This window comes from Labeo rohita, chromosome 6 (genome assembly GCF_022985175.1).
Source record: "Labeo rohita strain BAU-BD-2019 chromosome 6, IGBB_LRoh.1.0, whole genome shotgun sequence".
In the NCBI taxonomy this organism is placed as follows: domain Eukaryota; kingdom Metazoa; phylum Chordata; class Actinopteri; order Cypriniformes; family Cyprinidae; genus Labeo; species Labeo rohita.
In genome coordinates, this window is record NC_066874.1 from 26,933,164 (window position 1) to 26,959,046 (window position 25,883).

Below are 25,883 nucleotides of genomic sequence, written 5' to 3' on the forward strand. Positions count from 1 at the left end.
AAAGTATTTAAATTGTATTTTTTTAATGAAAATAACAGATCGTTTTGCTAGATAAGACCCTTCTTCCTCGGCTGGGATCGTTTGAAGCCGCATTTAAACTGCATTTTGGAAGTTCAAAATCGGGGGACCATACCAGTCCATTATATGGAGAAAAATCCTGAAATGTTTCCCTTTAAAAAAACATAATTTCTTTACGGCTGAAGAAAGAAAGACATGAACATCTTGGATGACAAGGGGGTGAGTACATTATCTGTAAATTTTTGTTTTGGACTCCTCCTTTAAAAAACGTGGCGTTCCCATTGAGAACAAGTGAGAAAATATGCCAGCAACGGGGGGAAAACGTTTTGGTGGAGCGGGGCCTTAATATCCATTATTCTTGTGTTTGTTTTTAAGACTAAAAACAAGTTAGCATTCATTAAATACCAGATGAATGGTGTCATGTTTTCCACACATATCTGTGGTATCTGTGATGGTTTTCACAAAACTGAAGCTATTGTTGCTCTGAAACGTATACATCGTTCTCATCACAACAGAGACTTTGTTAATAAGCGAATTGTTTATTATAAACTTGCATGCATTACATCCAACACATCAGACAGACTTTTTATGATACATGATTTCAAATACATGATTTCATGATTAACCAAAATGTCCCTTTGTGGAATATGAAATGGTGGGAAAGAAACCCTTAAACACAACTATAAAGAAAGATCTTCACATATCATGTCAGCCTTCTTCTATTCACAGCCATTTACAAAAATGGCAATTATAGTAACGAGAAGCAACTGTTTTAAATGTAAAACACATAAATGCCCATAATGTATACAAAATAACAAAGAAAAAGAAGCTGTCATAGAATAATACATGCGTATACATTCTCCCCTATATGTAAACATTGACTGAGGTCTCATCGAAGTGAACCAGTGCTGAGTTCATCGCACCACTTCTCATACGCCCGGAACAGAGTGCCTTCATCAGTGTCGTTGAAGATTTCTAAGTGAGGAATGAGGAAAGAATGTTTACTTTTAATACATCATGTGACTAACACGTTGCACAATATGTTAAAATACTTTTGGGGTGTTTTAAAATATTTTCTTTTTAATAACCCCACTAATTTTTTTAAAAGAATTGCTTATACTTGCATTATAATGTATGTACATAATGAATAAAACTCAACATTTGTTTGTGCAGATAATGTTTTTTTTTTTAAAACTCGACATCAATGTGACTTTAAAAGGCCAGAACATTGTGCAGGTTTAAATGGCGATACAACGTTTCTTGTATGGGCGCTTCTACAGGAAGAGCATGTGCACACATCAACAAGAGCGCACACATCAACGTGCTTCATTCTGGTTGCGGAAGTCGTGGGAATCCGATTCTGAATCGGATATATATGGCTGGATCTGATTTTTAGCCATAGCTAATTTAGGTCAATAAAAGTTTTTGTTCCAGTTTTATGTCGATGTTACAGCTTGCAGACGATTGATACGCAAAAGCTTTGCATGCTCTTTATCTTCGCCCACAGCACGCCTCCAGGAGCTCAACTGTTTTTGGAGAGGCGCGGTACGGCTGTATCTGTCTTTTATAAATTTGATAAAACTAAAGACTCTTCGGAGATATGAAGAATGCAATACTACTCTATAGGTACTCAAGATTAGCTTGAGATTGGCAGAGACTGTTTCAAATATATTACCTGCTCTTCCGAGGCCTGTTGGTAAGGGCATTCTCACGAGCCCTCCGGAGTGCTGTAGTCTGTCACGTAGAGATTTCTGAACCAAAGCAAAGGTGCAGTCTTGATGCCACACTGGAAGCTCCAGTCCCAGCATACAACAGACAATCCTGAACTTCTCCTGCTCTGTGAGCAACCCCATCTCACACGCCACATACACCATGTAGGCCATATCGATATTTACCGCCTCACCGTGGAGTAAAGCTGGTAAGACTTTCTGAAAACAAAATGGAAAAAGGATGATTAAGTATTTCACCTGAAGTTACTGCTGCATTTTGCATGTATGTAAAAATCAAAACCTGTACAGTTTCAGGAATTTTAATACGGAGAGACAGCATCCAATTCTGAGAACAGTTTTCAGACAGCATTCCAAAAATAATGTATCTCAGCCAAGAAACGAATATTGAAAGCCTTGAGGCGAAACAGATCTATCTTCAGTGTGTAAGATTAACCCCACCCAACCCTTTGAAAATAAAAGAATATGCAGCTGATGAAGTGAAGATACCATCTCTAGTTCTGGGCTGATCAGGTGACCGAAGTCGACCAGTCTGTCAAGATCATCCTCCCACAGGTTTGGGGCCAATTCTTCTAACATGGTTTCTATGGCGACACGGGTAGAAACAGAAGCAGGGTCAATGCGGTCGTCTTCTAGAGCCATTCCGGACTGAAACTTAGAGTCTAAAAGGAACTGCCCCTGCGTTTCCAGAAGTTCAAACAGCCCTCTGTGCTTCATGAGAGCCATCTAGAACAACATAAATATAAATACAAACATTAATTAAAACTGTAATAAAAACAGCCCTGCATCTTGAAAAAAAAACTGCTGATTTACATTGACAAGGTCTAATGTTAGCTAATTTGATGATGCTGAGGTAAAAATTGTTAGCAAGATCCCCACAAAATAACAGTGAAACTGTATATACTGTATATATCAGCTTTAATGCGAAATAATATAAGGATAACTGGATGTAATACAATACCCACAAAAATCTGAGGCCTTGTTTGCGTTTTCCTTTGTCACTGGCCATAAACCTAGAAATTAGTGCGGGGGCGGTTTGACCAAAAATATTTTTGTAGGATTCTGGCGGTTTGGCGGTTTATCACTTTTTTCCTTGACTGTGCCTTTATATGAATGAGGATGCATGAAACAAACATGTAGCATGCATACATGTAGCATGGGCAGTTTTTGATTTCAATTAGATTGTGTAATTTCAGTTTCAATAATTTAAAGCAAAAACAAAAATGTCTGAGCTTAGCTTTGTGATATGCTACATAAAACATCTCTGAACGAAACAGCTAACAGACTGAATAAGGCGCAAATTCACTCTCTGACAGCAGGTGGCGCTTATGAAACAGCAGCGATATTCCTTGGTTACTGCTGTAAACAAATCAAAGCTGTGTTTTTAAATACTACATTATTATGCATTCTATGATGGTAAGATGAAAGCAAATACCTTAATTATTACTATATTTCGGGCATAGTGAACAGTGAGTTTACTTTGCCTGCTACAGTATTTTCTCCTCTTTACGTTCGTCTTCAGCGTCTCTGACTTTTGTTAATGGCCATTTAACATTACACTAGGGTTGGTTTATTTTCCCAGTTTAACAATAGTCAAAAGTGTATGCAGTTAACAGGGATCTCCTCTAAATCAATGATGCTGTGTATGTTACTTAAGCGCTTGTACAAAAACATACAGTTTGTGTAATTCAAACCGGTTTACCATTTGAACGGGATATAATGGGATTTGACGGGAACGGTGGAGACTGGATATAAAACTTTCAGATGCCATGCAGCTCATTTCTCCGTCACTGTAAATTACCGAAACCACGAAAGCACGCAACACATGATAGATGAGGGTTTGTGCGTCAGAGCGGCTCTCTAGCACTGAACGACATGATGGACAACTTGTTGTCCAATCGCGTTACGTTCACACAGCACGTGTGTTCCGAGAATGCGGTTGTGAATTCTGAAAATGTACGGGTGTGAGTTCGGTTATAGAATGCGGTTGTCACACCAGTAAAAAAAACAGTACTATGTGTAAACATAACCGTATTGGGAATAAGGACTCAAATACAGGACTGAAAACCGTATTCTGCTGCTGTGTGAACATGTCTTTTTATAACAATATTGTGGAATATTGTTCCAAGGTTGTGGAAAGCAACAGTGCTACATAATGCACATCTTATTTTGTGAGAATTCGTGATGTGCATGGGAATCAGCACCCCAAAATTAGTAAGAAACAAAGCGTTGATTTCATTTAGCAAATATAATACAGGGTGGTTTAATAATAAAACTTAATAATAATATACCTTCAGCATTTCTGCGAGACCATTAGATATGTGTCTGCGAGGAATTGTCTGGATAAACGACCTGTCCAAGAAGGCAGCAACAGGTGCAATGTAGGTGCCTAGCTTATTCTTGCAATTTGCGAAATTCACACCCGTCTTTGCTCCGACGCTAGCATCGATGTATGACAACAGGGTAGTGGGAACGCGGATGTACGGAGTGCGCCTTCTGTAGAGGGATGCTGCGAGACCCACGATATCCAGGCAGACCCCACCTCCGATGGCGATGATGGGCTCCGTGCGGCGGTCGATGCCAAACTGGTGGACTTCCTCCAGGATCTTCAGGGCCATTTCCATGGACTTGTTCTCCTCCGTCGTGGGCAGGGGCAGGATCCGGTACAGGACTTGTCTGGCCTCGAGGTAGTCGGTGACCTGAGAACCATAGAGATTGTATACTACCTCATCCATGACTATGAAGCGTTTTAAGGGCTTGGTGTTGGACCGTACGGCCTCAAGCTGCTGAGTGTCTCTGATGTGGCCCAAAAGCAGAGTGTCATTGCTGGGGTCAAGAAGGTTTTTGGTCTGAGTAACTGTATATGTGAAGGTGATGGGGGTGACCACTGTCCAGGTGGTGCCACTAGAGGAGGTGCTTTCGTAACTGCAACATATAAAGCTCATAACTCATTTTGTAGCTTGTTTTTGATCAAAAAAATGTCAGATTAAATATTACAAAAAATGTAAGTGGTGCTACCTGGCTGTAATAATTCTGTTTTCAAACTAATACAAATCTAAAGTGTTTACTATTGTAAATATAGTTTATTTAATTTAAGCAGTTTGGCTGAAAAATATTTAATATTTTCTAATAATTTCTTCATTTTTTTCTAATATTCAGTTGTGAAAGGCCCCATGGTTGTATAGCAACACAAACTACTGCAGAACTTTGCTGTAAAACTGGCACAACCCACTTTGCATAAGCAGATGATTGTATTGGATATGTAAAGTGAGCTCATAGTTGACTCCTCCTGTCTTACTGGAGAGTTAGTTTGAAGAAAAGAGAAAGATGAAAAACCGTAGCTCTATTAGTATGTCCGTTTGCTAAAAGCAAAATAATTCGGAAGTTGTTATAAAATTCTGTATATTAAAGCTATGAAATGGCAAAAGTACATGAAGTTAAAAGCTCAGAAAAGTTAACGTTTACTCAAATAATGTTAATTCATCAAAATAATTTAAATAAACACATACACAAAACACATTATCCTGAAAATCCATGTATTTGATGCTTTATAAGTGGGACAAAAAAAAACTGTCCACCGGTGGGTGCAGTTTCTCAGGACAGTAGAAGCTATTTGCAGTTGATGCCTTTGGTAGTCCCCACAGGCTGCCACATGACCCTTAAAAAATCTGACCCTAATGCACTTTAATTCACTTAAAAAAAAATCTAGTTCATTTCATTGTTTCCACATAAAAAACACACCTGACAACTTTTTTTATAGAAATAAAAAATAATTAATGTAAGCTTTAAAAAGAAATGCTTGCAATACCTATTGATTTATACGCACATTTTAGCAGCTGACACTCGTCCTTTTATTCCTTGCTTCACATTTTGCCCTGCTTTGCGTTTCCACGTCCCCTTCACCTGCACCAGGCTAAATACGGTTTCCTTCGGTCTGTTGAGGTTTGCCATCGTCGAGTTCTCCAAGGACTGGTGGCAAGGAACAGCTGGCTGGCAAATTTCAGGTGTATTAACTGTTAAAGGTTCCTCAGCTCTCTCCATATTTGTAGCATCAATAAATAATGTCATGAGGTGCATCAGCAGGAATCTGGGAGGAGCTTGCGCGAAAAACTTATGAAAGGTTCTCCCTCTCCCAGACCGTGATGTCTCACTGAACTTGAACTTACACAACTCGCGTTCGCTATTCGATCAGTTATACGTAATGAACACGCGTGCACGAAACGCCCCGAGGCGGTGTTATGAAATTATGACCAGACGTTATATGAGAGCTAAATGATGGACAGGTGCTGTTATGTAAATGGACCTGTTCACGATTATTAAGCCTAATTTATTTATTTATTTATTTTATTTTTTTTTTTTTTTTCTTAAATGGAGCACCATTTGGAGCACATAGTGCACTCTATTCATGAATATGCTAAATGTCAGAATGTGCTCCATTCCCAGAACACTAAGTCAACATTAATGTTTAAAGAAGGTGATAACTGTCATTTGATGATAGACTAAAATAATGCGTGGAGAGTGCAATGTTTCTGTCATTGCATGTTTTCATTGATAAGTTATGATTATTAGTTATGATAAGTAAATTATTATTAATGAACACACCTAAATTAATTAATACAGCTAAGACCATAAGTCTTAAGTAAGATAAGACCACTGAAGTTATTGGTGTTTAAAGAGAAGCTGGTTTAACAGGTTTGACTGTTTGATAGGAAATCATGTGCATACAAGCAAAGTCAGTGCAGACACCAGTTTTGAACTTTGCTACATATTCAAAAATGTCAAACTATGAATTGTGTTTTTTGGAATTACTGTACGTTAGTAGCATTTTTTTAGCATTTGTAATTATGCTGTCAGGAATTTTTATGATTTTTGAGGAGTAAATATGTGTGAAGGAATGAGATCTAATTTTACGTACAAGATGTCAGTTATATTACAAAATAATTTGACTTTTTAAGTTCGCATATCCCATGGCAAGTCCAACATGCTTTGGAACCCTTTAGTACTTTAAAGTCACTTTCATGATAACTTTTTTTAGTTAAAGAAAAAGGTATCATTTTTGGTTACCTGAGGAAGAAAAAAAAAAAACACATCTTTGCATGCCCCATGTCAAGATATCCCAATTTTTTTTAAATGGCTTGAATAAAACAAGTCACTTTATATTATTAAAAACATTTAGGGTTTCCTGGAAAGAAGGAAAGATTATTGCAAAATAATTTGACTTTTTTTATCTGTGCATGCCCCATGTCAAGCTATCCAATATTCAATACTTTGGAACTTTGGAATCACTGTCATGTTTGCTTGTTTGTTTGTGTTTGTGTGTGTGTGAATTGTGGGGACTTTCCATAGACTAGATTTTATACTGACCAAACGATATTGTCTATCCCCTAACCCTAAACCTAGCCCTCACAGAAAACATGTTTGCATCGTTACACTTTCAGATAAACACCATTTATTATTTTTAATAAATTTTTTAACATTGTGGGGACCACAGGCCGGTCCCCACAATGTCAAAAATTTCAGGTTTTACTATCCTTGTGGGGACATTTGGTCCCCACAATGTAGCAAAAACAAGTACACACACACACACACACATGTTGTGTTTACATGTTTTATGGGGACATTCGGACATTAGGCGTAATGGTTTTTATACTGTACAAACCCTATTTTCTATCGCCCTACACCTACCCTACACCTAAACCTAGCCCTCACAGGAGACTGTGCACACTTTTACTTTCTCAAAAAAAACTCATTCTGCATGATTTATAAGCCTGTTTCCTCATGGGGACCTCACAAATGTCCCCACAAGGTCAAAATTTACTGGTATTACTATCCTTGTGGGGACATTTGGTCCCCATAATGTGATAAATACCAGGTGCACAAAAACAAACGTGTGTGTGTGTGTGCGTGTGTGAGGTTTCTTTAGTAATATTAATACTGACTTGAATAAAGCAAACTAATATTATTAAACACATCATTGTTTAGATTCAAATATATTCTCTCAACAAACATAAAATAGGTAGTTTCCAGAAGTATTAATGACCAGTTCAAAATAATAAAATAACTAGCTATCATTCCATTATAAGCTCAAAGGTTTCAACAGGGATTCCCTTTGAATATTCTGAAGTTGCAAACTACAGACAAAAAAAATGTATATAATGTTGTGCATTAATGATATATTGATTTTTAAGTGTTACGACAATTCAGGTTTTTAATACTGTTTTTCTTCTTGAAACCCCTTTTCAAGAGAGGTAGCCTATCAAGGCAAACCTATATCCCAGTGTGGCATACATGTACATATTTGACACATTAAAACTTAATAGAAACATATGGTGCTCAATGGTTAGTGCTTAAACCGGTGGGTTTGCGGGGCGTGGACTGGAACTCACCAGGGTCAAACAGCCTGCAGCCCTCGAAACTGAACTCTCGGAAGTGTAGTTACATAGTCTGCGCACTCACACGTGAGAAAGCTGCTCACATAAACGGAGCTATGCACTGACGGCAAATTCGTTACCTTGTGTAAGTTGGTGACGTGATCCTTTGTATAACGTTTATGCTTGTAAGGTAGGCTTGTGCAACGGGGAACACGACCAACACAACCCTCCCAATTCAAGCTACGAAGATTCGCTATGCAGGCAGCAAAAGGTAGGAATGTTTACGTGCGTTAGTTTGTATTCCCGAACTTTTAACAGATCGCTAAATGACAAGTCACACTGCACATTTTCCGAAATAACGTCAGTTCTGTTTGTTGCAGCAAATCTAAAGCATGTTTCAAAGTCTTACAACTCTTCATAGAATGTACACACAGCCAAAAATAGCTTTAAACGCCAAGAGAGGAATTTCAGTCAGGGTCAGTGTGTTACTAAACTCGGACAGTGGTACTGAGTTGACAGCGTGATATCAACATAACCATGCAGCTAAACATTAGATGCACAGACGACAAAAAACACTTAATGTTTAGCGTTTACTTACTAAACTCTTCCATGTGGCGCTGTGTGTTTATTCCCCGAAAATTATAAGTTTGTGTAGAAACAGTGGAGTTTTATAGTCACTGAAAGGAAATGGAAATTACTGTTACTGTTACAGAATGCTATCAGAATTCTATATGTCGGACTCTATCGTCAGGAAATAGAACTTTATTTTTAATTAGAATACAAAGTTTCTGTAATAGACTACAACTGAGGCACATCTAAATTACAGCATATTTTATAAAAGCTTAATTGCTTTTATAAAACAGCGAGAACTATGCTATTAAAATACACTAATGTTCAATAAACAGTTAGAATTATAATTAATAATAAAGAAAAGAAGAAACCCTTGGTTCGCAAAATAGTGTATTACGATTACGGTTGATAAACAACACACCAAGTTGGTGGATGTTTTTTCACCTCGTGTTTTGCGGACCCCTAGAGGTTTATAGTGGAACTGCAAGGGGCTCATGAGGTGGGAGAAGAAATGTATACTACCAGTCAAAAGTTTTTGAACAGTAAGATGAACAGTCTCTTTTGGTCACCAAGCCTGTATTTATTTGATCCCATGTACATAAAAAACAGTAAAATTCTGAAATATTTGTACTATTTAAGATAACTGTTTTCTATTTGAATATATTTTAAAATATAATTTGTCCTGTGATTTCAAAGCTGAATTTTTAGCATCATCACTCTACTCCAGTCACACGACCCTACAGAAACCATTCTAATTGCTGCTCAAAAAACATTTATTATAATATTTATTATTATGTTGAAATCAGCTTAGTAGATTTTTTTCAGGTTTCTATGATAAATAGAAAGTTCAGAAGAACAGTATTTACCTGAAATCTTTTGTAACATTATAAATGTCTTTATTATCACTTTTGATCAATTTAAAGAATCCTTGCTAAATAGAAGTATTAATTTCTAATACTGACCCTAAATTTTTGAATGGTATAGCGTGTAAAGTTAGAAAAGCTTTTTATTTCAGATAAATGTTGATCTTTGGATCTTTCTAGTCATCAAAGAATCCTGAAAATATACTCAACTGTTTTAAATATTGATGATAATGATGATGATAATCTGTTTCTTGAACAGCAAATCAGCATTTTAGAATGATTTCTAAAGAATCATGTGGCACTGAAGACTGGAGTAGTGATGCTGAAAATTAAGCTTTGAAAAAAAAAAAATACAAGCTTTTTAAAAATGTATTCAAATAGAAAGCAGTTATTTTAAATAGTAAATATATGTCACATTATTACTGCTTTTCCTGTATATTGGATCAAATAAATGCAGGCTTGGTGAGCAGCAGAGAATTCTTCAAAAAACTTTAAAAATCTAACTGTTCAAAAACTTTTGTGTATATCTCTGTCTGTCCTCACATCATAACACATCTAACTATGCATTCACATACTACTAATTTACTAATCCACCTTTTGAATATTAGTTTCAGACACTCCTGTGGAGTTTGTCGTTGAGTACCTGCTGAAGGCCAAAGAGATCGCAGAGAATAATGCAAATGTTCCAGCTGAGCTGCATGATAATCTTCAGAAGGCCCTGGACATCGCTAGCGGATTGGATGGTTACCTTGAACGAATGAGCAGCCAGGAGAGTGAACCGTTGGCTGAGTTGTATAGGTAACTATTCACCCAAAGCTGGGTTGCAGATTATTAGTTTTGTGAATGATGTGCCTTTGTTCAGGGTGTGTTTGTGATTACACTGTGTTTATCCAGAAAGTATTTGTGCAGTGCAAAAATAGTTTGGCTGCCAGTCACATGTAATTACACGTTATTGTGATGTTTTATGACTTGTATGGATATGCAGTATACACATCATAAATCTGTTTATTTATTTTTTGAAGGAAATCAATTTCTCATGACTGGAATAAGGTACATGAGGATGGAAAAACCTTATTCAGGCTTCCTGTTACATGCATCACTGGACCGGTAGAAGGTATACATCTTTAAAATACATTGTACATATTGTGTACTTCATGTTTGATGTCTTCATAGATCAGGGTCTGTAGATAGGGTCTGTTAAGTTTTTTTTTTTTTTTTGAAAGAAATTAATACTTTTGTTGAGCAAGGATGAATTAAATTGATCTGAAGACATGTATAATGTTACAAAAAGAAATATTTCAAATAAATGTTTTTGTGTGCTTTCTATGCATAGTATATTGTAAAGTACACTAACAGTCATAAGATTTTTAATGTTTTTTAAAGAAGTGCTTACCAAGCCTGCATTTATTTGGTTTAAAATACAGCAAAAACAGTAACATTTTGAAAATTTTTACTATTTAAAATAACCATTTTCTATTTTAATATATGTTAAAATGTAATTTATTCCTGTGATTTCAAAGCTACATTTTTAGCATCATTACGGCAGTCACATGATCCTTCAAAATCATTTTAATGTTCTGATTTGCTGCTCAGAAATATTTATTATTATTATTATGTTGAAAACAGCTGAGTAGAATTTTTTCAGGTTTCTTCAATAAATAGGAAGTTCAGAAGAACAGCATTTATCTGAAATAGAAATCATTTGTAAAATTATAAATGTCTTTATCATCACTTTTGATCAATTTAAAGCATCCTTGCTAAATAAAAGTACTAATCCCCCCTATTCTATTCATCAAAAAATCCTGAAAAAATGCACTCAACTGTTTAAATATTGATAGTGATAATAATAATAAATGTTTCTTGAACAGCAAATCAGCATATTAGAATTCTGAAAGATCATGTGACAATGAAGACTGGTGTAAGGATGCTGAAAATGTAAATTTAATCAGAAATAAATTACATTTCAAAATATATTGAAATAGAAAACAGTTATTTTTACTGTTTTTACTATACTTGAAATAAATTCAGGCTTGGTGAGCATAAGAGACTGCTCAAAAAACATTAAAAATCTTACCGTTCAAAAACGTTTGACTGGTAGTGTATATTATAATAGAAAATTATGATTATAAATTATAATACAATTGCACAATATTACAGTTTTCTTGTATTTTTGATTAAATAAATGCAACCATTAGAGACTCTAAACTTTTAAACAGTAGCATATATGTGCAAACTGTATTTTAATACTGATTACTGTCATTCTGTAGGTCAAGTATTGAAGATGCTGGTCCATATGAGCAAAGCAAAGAGGATCTTAGAAATAGGAATGTTCACAGGATATGGAGCCTTGTCAATGGCAGAGGCCTTACCAGAGAATGGCCAACTTATTGCCTGTGAGCTCGAGCCTTACCTGAAAGACTTCGCACAACCTATATTTGACAAGTCACCTCATGGTAAAAAGATAACTGTGAAGACAGGGCCTGCTATGGATACCCTAAAGGTGGGGAAAAACAAGTCCGACCATCTCTACATGTTAGCAGGCATTTGAGCTGTTAAATATGTCCTGTCCAGACAGGAATTTTAATTATTTATGCTTTAAAAGTGTACTGTTTTGCAGGAATTAGCTGCCACGGGAGAGCAGTTTGACATGGTTTTCATTGACGCAGACAAACCTAACTACATCAACTATTACAAGTTCCTCCTGGACCATAACTTGCTGCGGATAGATGGTGTTATATGTGTAGACAACACACTGTTTAAAGGAAGAGTCTACCTCAAGGACTCAGAAGATGATTTTGGAAAAGCCTTGCGAGATTTTAATCAGTTTGTCACAAATGATCCTCGAGTAGAGCAGGTGTGCATGTTTTTCTTTCAAATGTGAGCTTATGAAACTTCAGGGTCTGAATTTGAGTTGTTTGATCTTTATTTATAGGTCATTATTCCACTCAGAGATGGCCTCACTATAATACGAAGAGTGCCCTACACACCTCAGACAAAGACTCAGGTGAAGGTACAGTATACTTAGAATATTTTTTAGAAAATATTAATTATGAATAATAGCTTAGGTGTGTTTAAAAGCACACTTGCATGTCACAACATATAAAACTTCAGTACAACTGTTGATCAGAGCACTTATGATGATCTGTGCTTCACAGAGCACAGTGACCTATGATGAGGTGTTCAGAGGAGTTCAAGGGAAGCAAGTGCTGGACAGGTTACGTTTAGATGGTAAAGTAGCCTACGTGACCGGGGCCGGTCAGGGCATCGGCAGAGCCTTCGCACATGCTCTCGGAGAGGCTGGAGCCAAAGTCGCCATCATAGACATGGACAAAGGAAAGGCAGACAATGTGGCCCATGAACTGACTTTGAAAGGTAAGTGGTACTTTCATGTTCTTGTACTTCAGAGAGCGTTGTCTCTGTTAACTAAAATTAAAACTGCAATTAAAACTGTTAGAATTTGCTTTTGAATTTAAATAAAGTAAAAAATAAATAGAAGAAGAAATTCAAAATGGCAACTAACTGGCACCTACGCTTCAGTACTAAAATTACTAAAACGGAAATAAAAATTATAATCTAAAAAATAAAAATAAAATTACATAATTACTGCAAACAAACTAAAATATAACCCTGGACCACAAAACCAGTCATAAATAGCATGGGTAAATTTGTACCAATAGCCAACAATACAATGTATGGGTCAAAATTATTGATTTTTCTTTTATGCCAAAAATCATTAAGATATTAAGTAAAGATCATGTTCCATGAAGATATTTTGTAAATTTCCTACTGTATATATATCAAAACTTACATTTTTGATTAGTAATATGCATTGCTAAGAACTTCATTTAGCAATTTTCTCAGTATTTAAATTTTTTTTTGGCACCCTCAGATTCCAGTTTTTGCAATAGTTGTATTTTGGCCAAATATTGTCCTATCCTAACATATCATACATCAGTGGAAAGCATCATATTTTCAGATTCAGATTCTTTTAGATGATGTATAAATCTCAGTTTCAAAAAATTTACCCTTATGACTGGTTTTGTAGTCAAGAGTCACAAATGATTAACATAATAATATAAAAATAAAAGCTGATACTATATTACATATAAATTAACACTGATCTTAGGGGTCCTACTAGAAGTTATACTGGATTTGATAAATAGTGCACTAGTTTTTCAGTTTTATTGTCTATTATGTTTATAGCATATTTATATTTTCTATTATATTTATAATGCTTACACTACTTAATTTAACCAGCAGATGGTGTCCTAGTATCATAGTACCAAACTGAATGACATTCATTCCCAGCGTTTAGGCTTATTTTTGACATCTTTTGTTTTAACATAATTTTGTGTCCACTACAAAAAAAAAAAATATATATATATATATTTTTTGACTTATTTTCTTGTACAAATATCAAAATTTATCAAGATAAATTTACCTGAAAAGCAAAATGACTTAAGATATTAAGTCTTGTTTTCTGGGGTTAAAAACTCTAAATTTTTTGTTTTTCCTCAAAGCAAGAAAAAAATATCTGCCAATGAGGCAAGAAAAATAATCTTGTTTTGCAGATATTTTCATCTTGCGTATCTTAACTCATTGTGTATCATAAGCATATCTTAAGTCATTTTTGTGTGCGTGTATATATATATATATATATATATATATATATATACTGAATTAATTTTCTATAGTTTATATGATTGTTTAAAACTAGAACAACTCCCCCATTTATGCCTTAATATAATAAAGTGGTGTTTATGTGTTCATATTATGCATGTTGGACTTTGTCTTATAATTTTTTTTTCTCAAGTGTGCATGTCGTTTCAGGCATTTCCAGCATGGCCGTGGCCGCGGACATTAGCAAACCAGAGGACGTTCAGAAGATGATTGATGACATTGTTTCAAAATGGGGCACAATTCACATCGCTTGCAACAACGCTGGCATCAACAAGAACTCAGCTAGTGAGGACACTAGTCTAGAAGAATGGGACCAAACCTTTAACGTTAACCTCAGAGGGACTTTCATGTGTTGCCAGGTACCACTTCATTTATGTATTTAGCTTGCCATTAATTCCAGCTGAGATAAACCATTTAGTCTAGGCATTCCTGAAAAAATGCATGCATTTACAAATAATTTCGCACACCCACGTTCAGTCAGCATCATGCTGTCACCAGGAGGTTCAAATCCCTACCTAACATAAAGTAAACCAAGCATTTTTAGTTGTATGTAAAAGAGCAGCTTTTACATTTTCACACATGGGTTGCTGTTACTTGTATTCACCCAAACTTTTGCAGTGTCTAATTGCTTTTGTATATTAGCAACAACTTTTCCATTAGTTTTTGACATTTCCCGGGAGACAGAATAAAAGCTCTGATAGGGGAAAAGAGAGGTGTGAAGGAAAGTGATTTCATACCTACAGCATTAGAAGACATTAAATCCTGCCAGGCACCAAATAAATCAGAGTAAGCTGTTTTACACAAAACCGAGAGGTGATGGAGATGCCTCACGCGCATTAAAATGAACGCCGGGAGTTTTTGACACTTTTTGTCTCTGTGCTCATCCAGGGATTGTTATTCTTCTCCCTGTAGACTGTAGACGTGGAAGTCTGATTAGTGAAGGTGTCAATACTGTGACGTTCCTCTGAAAGCACATTTGTCTCTTCTCTCCCTCAAATTACCGCCTCAGGCGGCCGGTCGTGTCATGCTGAAGCAAGGATACGGCAAGATAATCAACACAGCTTCCATGGCCAGTTTAATAGGTGAGTGATGATTTTTATGCCGCCATAAGCTGAGATATTACACTGTCTCTTCCCTCTGAATTTAATACTCTCATCAAACGTAGGGGTGGGGTTTTAGAAAGAGAATATCAAACAAGTAAAATAGAGAAAGAGAAAGAAAACTTGACTGTTTTTTTTTTTGTTATAGGGTATAGATACACATGCGTCCATGATAAAGACAAGGAAAATGGTTTAGAAATCTAGGTTAAAACATGTGGATTCATATGGTTTTAAAAAAAAATCACTTTATATGCAAAGTATAGCTGCAGTTTAAAAAATCACGGTCTGATTCAGTGTGAAATCCTTCATCGCACACACTGGACCAAAGTTAGAATTTCCAAAATTTATCCCGTTATGTGACCGCTGTCACAAAGCTCCTGCAACTTCTGCGTGTATATTTTGGTCTTGTCCATCTCTACACAATTATTGGTCCCAGATCTTTAAAACATTATCTGAAGTTCTCAAAAGATGTATTGAACCTCTGGCTGTTACAGCTTTATTTGATACGCTTTCTCAATTGCCTCACATACCCAAACATAAGACTCACGTTGTGGCTTTTTTTAACATTCTTAGCGAGACGCTTAATTTTACTAAATTGGAAATCGCCTAAACCCCCTACCCATTCTTTATAGATTACATATTTTTATTTTGTTAAGCTAGAGAAAATCAAACAATGAAAGGAACTTCTGGCAATTTTTATAAAATTTGGGGTCGTCTTTTAGATTGTTTAGGAAAGTGAAATGTTTCTAAATACCTAAGTATATTGCTCCTCTGGCAATATCCCTTTAGCATCTTTTTCTTATACCTGTAATGTTAATGTGCATTTTTGTTTGGATGACCAATTTTTTTTTTTTTTTAATGACCTTCTATTTATTTATTTATTTATTTATCTGTTTGTTTGAAAATTATTATGTTGTAATATTATTATTCATTACCCTTGAGGGTTGTTGTTTTGTTTTTCTGTTTCAGAGTTGTTGTTTATTTGTGTACAAATAGATACATACATGTCATCAATCATTCTACTATTTTTCAGTTATTCTTGTTCTGTAATTGTATAGTGTAACCAGCTGAGTTGGAGAAAATCAAAATAAAGTAAGGGGAAAAAAGTGTTACAATCAAGTAAAATATAATAACATTTTTCTTAATCATAGTAAAAATGTATATTTAAATCTATGCATATTATCATTAAATACTTAAATAAATAATAATAATAAATTTATACGAAAGAACTAGAGAACTTGCCTTGAAATATAATTAATAAATAATAATATATTTTCTCCCCCAAAATATAATAGATTTTCAGTAACACTTTACAAAAAGATTCATTAGTAAATATTAGTTAAGATGACCTAAGAATGAACAATACTTCTACAGCATTTATTAATCTTAATTTCAACATTTACTAATGCAATAATAAAATCACAAGTTGTCTTTGTTAACATTAATGCACTGTGAACTGACATGAACAAACAATAAACAACTGTAATTTTAGTAATTAACATTAACAAAGGTTAATAAATAGTATTGTTCATTGTTCATTCATGTTCATGATGTTAACAAATGACACCCGATAAAATGTCACCAGGTTTTCTTTTCGATAATGTCTTTTAATGAGGCTTTTTCACCATTATGATTTCACTTTTATATCACCCTGACATTTTTTACTTTATACTACATCAAAATAAATAAAGCTGCTAAATTGTATGGAAAACATCTTAAAAGATCTAATATAGCGTGTACAAGCATCTAAAATTCACTGACCCTGTTTGTTCAACTAGAGCCCTTTAACCGTATTGCCCCTCACAAGCCTGTTTTTGCATCATTATAAACATGAAAACTGTAATGCTGTTGAAAGGCTGTAAATTGCAACTTGTTGTTCAGTCTCGTGTAAAGGGACTTCCTGGTTTGCCGCCGGTCCTGGGTGCTCCGTCTTGAACTGCGGTTAAAAAAAACAGCGTTTTTATATGCAGCACGCTGTAAAGGAACGTTATTTGCTACGCAGTGTAACACAATTCCTCCAACAGGTCCCTCGCTGTGCAACAGCAGCACTCCATCAACAGTGTAGTCAAGTAGCCAATAAACTTGTGTACCATATGGACGCTAGTCCCAACTGTGGGTGCAATCTGTAATACAGGAGCATGCTGCTACAGGAAGTGGAGACGGAGAGAAAGAGAGAGAGAAAAGAAAGGGGGAGTAGAGGGCAAGGGAAAAAAAGTGATCAATTACTCACATTACATACAGTCCTTCAGGAATTTTCTTTATTGGCCTGGACATCTGTTATAATATTGTCATAATGTGTAATCAGATGGGGGCTGTTGTAGCCAAGTTGGGGAATACATCTTGAAAGTCCAATTAAAATGCACAATGACACTGCCTCTGTCCATCTGGTGAATAGCATCGTGTTTTCCCCTCTTCCGCATTCCCTACGAATTCAAATTATTTGTGTGGGTTTGTAGTTTTCTAGTGGATAAAAGAGGCGTTTAACCTCAAATGGAAGATAGGTGGCATCATGCATTTACACATGAAGGGATGCATGAACAGACTGGCTGTTAAAGGGCTGGTTGACCCAAAAATGAAAATTCTGTCATCAGTTATGCATTCTTGTGTCATTTCACACTCATATGAGTTTCTTTTCTCTGGAGCACAAATAGAAAAGATTAGAAGAATGTTAAGAATGTACAGAATTCCACAAAACAGCTCTTTTATAAAGTCATATGGGTTTGGCCCAACACGATGGTGACTAAATGATGACAGAATTGCCTTTTTTGGCAGGTGAACTATCCCTTTAACACTCATGAGCCTTAGATGAAAAAATCAGGCTCTGATGACATCACTTTGACCTGAAACATCTCTGAAATTTACAGATCAGAGGATCTTGGAATGAAAATCTGGATGGATGTTAAATATGATTTAAGATATGTTTTACTTCCTTTTTATCTTCTCAAGCCGACTGCTCTTTAAATCTACAGTATGCTCTTTAAAACATCAATGCCGCTCTGCAAGGCCTTGCCACATAAAATACATGCTGGCCTTTTTGTGTTCCGATAAGATGGACCTTGAAGCTTACAGCTTTTTGTACCTGGTTTTTGAATAACAGCAGCTGCCCTCGAAAAACCAGGCCTAGTGCAACCTGACAATTGTCCGGTTAGCATTTCTCCTTTAAAACAAACGAGGGGCCGGAGAGCGCGAACCCATCTCCACAGGACCGGCCGCTGCCTTCGCACAGCTGTGCCGTATTTATCATCTCGCTCCCAACCACGGCAATTTGGCAGTGAGATCACCGGGTGACGAGGTTAACTACTAAAGTTGCATGTAACTTGGAGCCTCCCTCGTGATGATTAATCAAGCCGGCCCCTTTTTCCCTGCATCGCATGCAGCGTTGAGCATCTGTGATGGTCCAGGCAAACAAATGGCGTTTTGCCTTTGTTCCTGAAGATGATGCACGCCGAACATCCCAAGTAATTAATTTTACATCGCTTCATCTGCGGGGTCCCAAAAGCTAATGAAAGTGTTTTGATGTCACATTGGAGTTCAGGACCCTCTCACTGAGTTATGAGGGGAATGAAGTAATCGGGCCTTGTATTAATCACATGTTTAGGTCATTATAGAGTATGAAATGGATTTTAATGTGTGTTTAAAAGTTGAAAAGTTGGTTTAATTCATTTGAATTTATTGATGTAACACTTAGCAATTGGTTCGTTAAACATGTTATAGCAGGTGCAAAGCAGGTTCTTCAGGGAAAATGTGCAAAAATATTGTAGGTGTATATAAATGTTTTGTGCAATATATAATAAAAGCCATCTACCTGTAGGGCCCTATGAAATCAGTTTTATTTTTTCCCAAATTCTGTTTTATTTTTTTTCCACATTCCATTTTTTTCTGTTTTCATTTTTTAGACTTTGTTCTAATGGTTAAATTAAAAAAAAAAAAAAATGAAAAAGCATGTCTGCTTAACCAAAATCGTCATGAAATGTACACAATTTAACAGAAAAATTACATTTTTAAGGCTCTAAAAGTGTTTAATTTTCTAGATTCCATTTTAATGGTTTCATTAAATTTTAATTGTCTAAAGCATCTCTAATTAACTGATTAAATAAATATATTTTATTCAAATAATTGGTACATATTCCTTAAAGGAGTTCACTTCCAGAACAAAAATTTACAGACAATTTACTCACCCCCTTGTCATCCAAGATGTTCATGTCTTTCTGTCTTCAGTCGTAAAGAAATTATGGTTTTTGAGGAAAACATTTCTTGATTTCTCTCCATATAATGGACTTCATTGGCGCCCCCGATTTTGAATTTCCAAAATGCAGTTTAAATCCAGCCAAGGAAGAAGGGACTTATCTAGCGAAACGATCTTTCATTTTTTTAGAAAAATAAAAATTTGTGTACTTTTTAAGCACAAAAGCTTCTGTAGCACAGGCTCTGGGATGCACGTCCACGACACTACGAATCACGTCTAAATTCATCGTCTGTGTACTCCGGCTCAAAAAGGTGGAGTATGGAGAAAAACTCCATCTTATTTTCTCCTACAACTTTAGAATCGTCCGACATCATTGTACCTTTTTGTTTGTAAACAGCGTTTGACTTACTTGCATTTCCTTAGTCTTTGCGTGTTCGCTTTGTCAACACTGAGTCTGTAGTTCCGCCTACATTCCGTGTGACCTTTCGTCGTGATTCAATAGTACGTAGTGTCGTGGACGCGCATCCCAGAGCTAGTGCTACACAAGCTTTTGTGCTTAAAAAGTATACAATATTTTTTGAAGCTGCATTTAAACTACATTTTGGAAGTTCAAAGTCGGGGCACCAGTGAAGTCCATTATACGGAGAGAAATCCTGAAATGCTTTCCTCAAAAACCATAATTTCTTCACAACTGAAGACAGAAAGACATGAACATCTTGGATGACAAGGGGGTGAGTAAATTCTTTGTAAATTGTTGTTCTGGAAGTGGAGTTCTCCTTTAAGTTATAGAGTTTTCTTCAAGTTAAACCGAACTTTTATTTTGATGGGTTACTGTAAATACCTGTAAGTTTCTGTTTGTATATGATTAGATGATAGTTTTTCAACATAACCTCTTTTAAAAATATTTTTTAGAGAGAAAATGAATGGGAAAAATTTTTTCCAGTACAGGAAATTTGACTGTTTCATCAAATAATGTAATGGGATTTCACTCCTAAAAGGACTGATAAAAATGTTTTTTTAATGTCCTGTTTTCTTCTCAATAGTGCCGCATCCGCAGAAGCAACTGTCCTACAACACATCCAAAGCTGGGGTGGTAAAGCTCACACAAACCTTGGGCACAGAGTGGATTGACCGAGGCGTTCGAGTCAATTGCATCTCCCCGTAAGTGTGACAGACTGTAGACTGTGCAGTCTGGGATAAGTCAAAATTTCACTGGAATACATAACGTGATTATTTCCCACTTGGTGCAATCTTAAGCAGAGTCACGTGCTCTGGTTCTTCCCAGTATTATGTTTTCGAATGTAACACATGAATCAATGCCAACTTTTTGTGCAAACAAAAAAAGGCCTTTCTCCTTTCATATGTGCATTGCACCAATTAAGCAGAGAGGACTGTTTTGATATTTAAGTGGAAACTTAATTTGTTTTGACAGGGTCAAAATGCATTATTTTCCACAATGGGCCACACAATTGAGACTCAGTTACTAAATTACAGTGTGAAACAATGCAATCCAGCTTAATTGGATGACGTCTAGAGGGATGAGTAGAGCAAACAGTTTCTTTAATTGTTATATTCAATTAGGGATTCAAATTAGCCTCTTCAGCAGAAGTGTCAGCAAAACAATGGCAGCCTTGTTTGTATCTATTTGTCAGCGCAGTTCTTCTGAGGAAAGGAAGAAAAGAGCAAGAGGAAGCGTGTGCGTGTCGCTTGAAGCCGAGCATCCCCAAGCCCCCGTGCTTCCCACAGCAAATCCGCAACACGCGCACACATGCTCTTTATTCATTTCTATATAGCGCTGGCTTGTTTTCTAATTTTAATTTGCGAGGAAGCAATTCTTTTCTCTCCGTCGAACCCCCTACCCCTCCCTCAAACACGAGGTCTCTCAATGGGCCTCTGATTTTCTGTGAAGTGACGGTTGGTAAATATGCATATGGGCAGGGGGGACCACAATTAGCGTGTGTGAGGTTGACTGCTGCCTGATTTCATTGGCAACTTTAGCCGCGACAGTGATAAGCCGCATTATCTACAAAATTGGCTGAGGGAAAACAGTAAGCCTTTGATTGCCAGGACGGATTCCCAGATAAAGCAGCGCTGAAGAGAAATATAATTGAGATTTAAATATGTTAACCAAAGGTGTCACATGCTACTTCAGCGCCTCTAATTTAGCTGCGGTGTCAGATTTGGTATCAAGTCGAATGGAATCTATTCGCCCAGGCTTAAATGGCGCGGAAGGCTGTTGGGGATTTCGGCTGTCAGTGAGTGTGTGAACAGACAAGGCTGTATTTCCCACGCGGCCGCCCCGGCGTGAAGTACATTTGCTCCAATTTGGAGTGCATTTCCGTTAGTTAGGGACAAAAATGCTACTCAAGTTCGGATGTTATTTCAAAATCACAGTTGATGTGGACAGTTGGGGATCCAGTTTACCACGTGCAACTCTTTTAGTGCTATATATATATATATTTATTATTATCACAATTGAAAACAGTTGTGCTACTTAATATCTATTGGAATTCTAAGATGAATAGAAATACAGCTTGAAATACAGTTGAGGTCAAAAGGTAACATACACCTTCCAGTATCGGCAAAATTATAATTATTTTACCAAAATAAGAGAGACCATACAAAATGCATGTTATTGTTTATTTAGTACTGACCTGAATAAGGTATTTCACATCAAAGATGTTTGAAAATAAAGAAAATAATAGTTGAATTTATAAAAATGACCCTGTTCAAAAGTTTACATACTCTTGATTCTTAATACTGTGTTTTTGCCTGAATGATCCACAGCTGTTTTATTTTTTTTCATATGCAACTATTAAAAAAGGTTCACATGCTCACTGATGCTTCAAAATAAAAATACAATGCATTAAGAGCTAGGGGGTGAAAACTTTTTGAATTTGAATATCAGGGTAAATTTAACTTACTTTGTCTTCTGGGAAACATGTAAGTATCTTCTGTAGCTTCTGAGGGGCAGTACTAAATGAGAAAATATATTTAGGCAAAATAAGAAAAATGCACACATCTTCATTCTGTTCAAAAGTTTTCACCCCCCCCTTCTGTAATAGTTGCATATGAGTCCCTCAGTTGTCCTCAGTATCAAAAGATGCGTCTCAAAATCATACAGTCATTGTTGAAAAGAGTTCAAATACACAAAAATGCTGGAAAACCAAAGAATTGTGGGACCTGAAGGATTTTTCTTAAGAACAGCGGGCAGTTTAACTGTTCAGGACAAACAAAATAAACAAACATTCAGGTAAAAATACAGTAAGAATCAAGCGTATTTAAATTTTTGAACAGGGTCATTTTTATAAATTCAACTACTATTTTCTCTTTTGGACTATGTGTTAATGTCTTTATTGTGAAATATCTTATTCAGGTCAGTACTAAATAAAACATAACATGCATTTTGTATGACCCTTCTTATTTTGGTAAAATAATTAACATTTTGCAGATTCTACAAGGTGTACGTAAACTTATGACCTCAACTGTATATTAAAATCCACAATAGGACCAGGAACCAGGTTTAAAGAAAGTAAATAGACTCAATTTTGATTTCAAGTGGACTTCAAGACTTCTGAAGTTCAGTTTGGAGTGTGTCAATCACACTATCCATCCATCAAAGGACACTGAACCAGTGTAAACACCATCAGAGCTGTTCTGCTCAGTACTGAGGTCCTTAAAGGATAGCCAACTTCATTTTAGATCACTGTGACTGCTATAACTGAAACAAGTGGCCCTGAAATAACACTGTCTCTCTGCCTCTCATGTCTGATCTGTCTCTGTCTCTGTCTCTCTTTCTCTACAGTGGTATTGTTGACACCCCTCTCATCCATTCAGAGAGTCTGGAGCCTCTAGTTCAGCGCTGGCTGTCAGATATCCCAGCCGGACGACTGGCTCAAGTGACAGACCTCCAAGCTGCAGTGGTATACTTGGCATCTGACGCCTCTGACTACATGACAGGGCATAACTTAGTCATAGAGGGTGGTCAGAGTCTATGGTAGAGAAAGTTTGCTTCTCAGCCAGTGTTCCTAAAGGATAACTTGATTTTAAAGAGATAGTTCACCCCAAAATGAAAATTTGTTCATTAATTACTCACCCTCATGTTGTTCCAAACCTGTAAGACCTTCGTTCAACTTCGAAACACAAATTAAGATATTTTTGATGAAATCCAAGAGCTTTCTGACCCTATATAGATAGCAATAGAAACACATTCACGTCGAAGACTGACATTACAGATTCGTAACATTACGGTTTGAACTACTGATGTCACATGGACTATTTTAATGATGTCCTTACTACCTTTCTGGGCCTTGAACATGGTAGTTGCATTGCTGTCTATGCAGGGTCAGAAAGCTCTCGGATTTCAGTAAAAATATCTTAATTTGTGTTCCAAAAGTCTTCCGGGTTTAAAATGACGTGAGGGCGAGTAATTAATGACAGAACTGTCATTTTTGGGTGAACAAACTCTTTAAAGATGCAGTACATTTATGAAGGGATGTCCTGCACATTATAAGTAATCAAAGGGTCCACAAATTTGTTTAGTGTGTAGTGTCTCAATTGTAAGCAGCTCTACTTGTGCATTATTTAATCAGGTTTTTACATTTGAACACTTTTACAATAAACACGGTGTTTTTGTTCTCCAAATTGCTCAGCTTATATTTTGATGTTTCACATATTTATTTTGTGGTATTTGCTCAAACTCATCTTCAAAGATTTAAACAAACCCCTAACCTCAAGCACTGCTATTTTTGTCTTGTATTCCAGTACAAATGTCTAAACTTTCTTAAATCAAAATACATTTACTTGAGAAGGAGAATGACATACACAACTGTAACATTTCTGGTGTTTAACAAAAAAAAAAAAAAAATCACATAAGACAGTAAGTAAAATAATTACATTTATTGGGTTTTTTTTGTTTGTTTGTTTTAACCATAAACATTTTCTCAAGATTTAATATCTGATGTCCTTTTGCTTATCTTGATTTGAAAATGTTTCGATATTTGTACTGGAAACTAAGGCAAATGCTAATTAAGAAAATGTAATGCAACTTAAGCACATAAGTCAACACATATCATTTGTGTTACAGGCATGATTGACACTCAAATCATGTGGCTTGTTGTGGAGAGTTGTGTCATTACTTTTTAAAGTGTTCAGATTTATAATTTTGGCTTGGAAATGAGACATTTTTGAACTTTGGTCAAATATGAGCAGCACAACTATTCTCCCAGTGTAATCACTACTAAATTTGTGTCCTGATTCAGATGCATCATAACTTTTACAACGCATTTGCAATGCTATGCACCCCAATACTAACTGCTGTCGCACTTGTTCAGGTCTATCCACCCATGTTCAACCCTGTGTATAACACTACCGGTCTCTTTTATCATCAGTAGTCGTGAATGGCCCTATAAGGGCCACTCCCACAGTTATCTTAATTGCTCTCTGTTCTGTGTATATGCCGAAAAACAATACTTGAATGAAAAGGCCTGTGGAGAACTTGACCCCAGTCACTGCAATTATTCTAAAGGAGTGGCCAATTAGTTCCATTAGTAAAGCAATAGGATAGCAGGTATGCACATAAATGTCTATAATTTCATACCATCAGCTCAGATACTCAGGCCAGATATTTACATAATTAGTACTGTAAATGAGGAGATTGGTGTTGGAGAGCTTCATTGTTATGTTAGATAGCCGATTCTGCCACTGATCTGAAGTCCAGCATCACATTAACTGTCAAGATATTCATTTTTAGATCCAAGAATACAAAATATACAAGTTTGGATGTGTTTTAAGTTAGGAATTGTACTAATCGGGACTCAATTCGTATTTAATAGCAAATTTATTAAAAATCCTCTGACTAGATTTAAAAATCAGCAAGATCTAAGAATCAGTGATTAGATTAAAAGTGTGATTCATTTTCTGTCCACAAAGTGGAAGCATGGAGTCAAAAAGCTTCAGTTCACCATGTGCTTCTTTTTTTTATACCAGCACAATTCACTGAAGAACTATCAAACTGTCATTGCCCATTGTCTATATTCTATACAATGGGGGATCTACAGTTTATGTGCTTTTGGAAAGAAGATGATTGTTTCAATTAAAAATGCTGCTAAAACTACTTAAAATAAAATATAGGATGCAAGGTTAAATGTTTGTTTTAGTCTATTTTTTATTAAAAAAAACAAAACAAAAACAAAACAATATATATATATATATATATATTGATTGCACATGTCAATCTGTAAATTACTACTTATAATACTGATTTAATTGATAAATAATAACAAATATAATAGTATTATAACAATATAACTTAAATTATATATTAATCACATGTATATGTGTATATTAACAAATAGTATGATATTTCT

General features: G+C 35.8%; 3 protein-coding genes across 4 annotated transcripts in view; 1 reads left to right on the forward strand and 2 right to left on the reverse strand.

Moving 5' to 3' along the window:
• The window catches only part of frmd4ba (FERM domain containing 4Ba), a 322,166-nt gene that overhangs the window by 81,203 nt on the left and 215,080 nt on the right, over window positions 1–25,883 (reverse strand). The gene's annotated exons all lie outside the window — the stretch shown is intronic.
• On the reverse strand, window positions 580–5,793 carry eevs (2-epi-5-epi-valiolone synthase). Its single transcript, XM_051113089.1, has 5 exons — window positions 5,572–5,793; window positions 4,037–4,670; window positions 2,235–2,471; window positions 1,694–1,946; window positions 580–993 (listed from the first exon to the last, which is right to left on the reverse strand). Exons 1-5 carry the CDS (start codon window positions 5,784–5,786, stop codon window positions 908–910), a joined length of 1,425 nt encoding a protein of 474 aa, XP_050969046.1. The 5' UTR covers window positions 5,787–5,793; the 3' UTR covers window positions 580–907.
• Window positions 8,154–24,178, forward strand: zgc:113054 (uncharacterized protein LOC541322 homolog). Of its 2 annotated transcripts, none has more exons than XM_051113087.1 (11): window positions 8,154–8,261; window positions 10,158–10,347; window positions 10,572–10,663; window positions 11,817–12,049; window positions 12,167–12,403; window positions 12,482–12,559; window positions 12,705–12,921; window positions 14,380–14,588; window positions 15,239–15,311; window positions 20,559–20,676; window positions 23,321–24,177. In XM_051113087.1, exons 2-11 carry the CDS (start codon window positions 10,307–10,309, stop codon window positions 23,514–23,516), a joined length of 1,494 nt encoding a protein of 497 aa, XP_050969044.1. In that variant the 5' UTR covers window positions 8,154–8,261; window positions 10,158–10,306; the 3' UTR covers window positions 23,517–24,177. The 2 variants fall into 2 exon arrangements, with proteins under 2 accessions (XP_050969044.1, XP_050969045.1); XM_051113088.1 differs by lacking the exon at window positions 8,154–8,261 and adding an exon at window positions 8,324–8,387 and having other exon boundaries at window positions 23,321–24,178.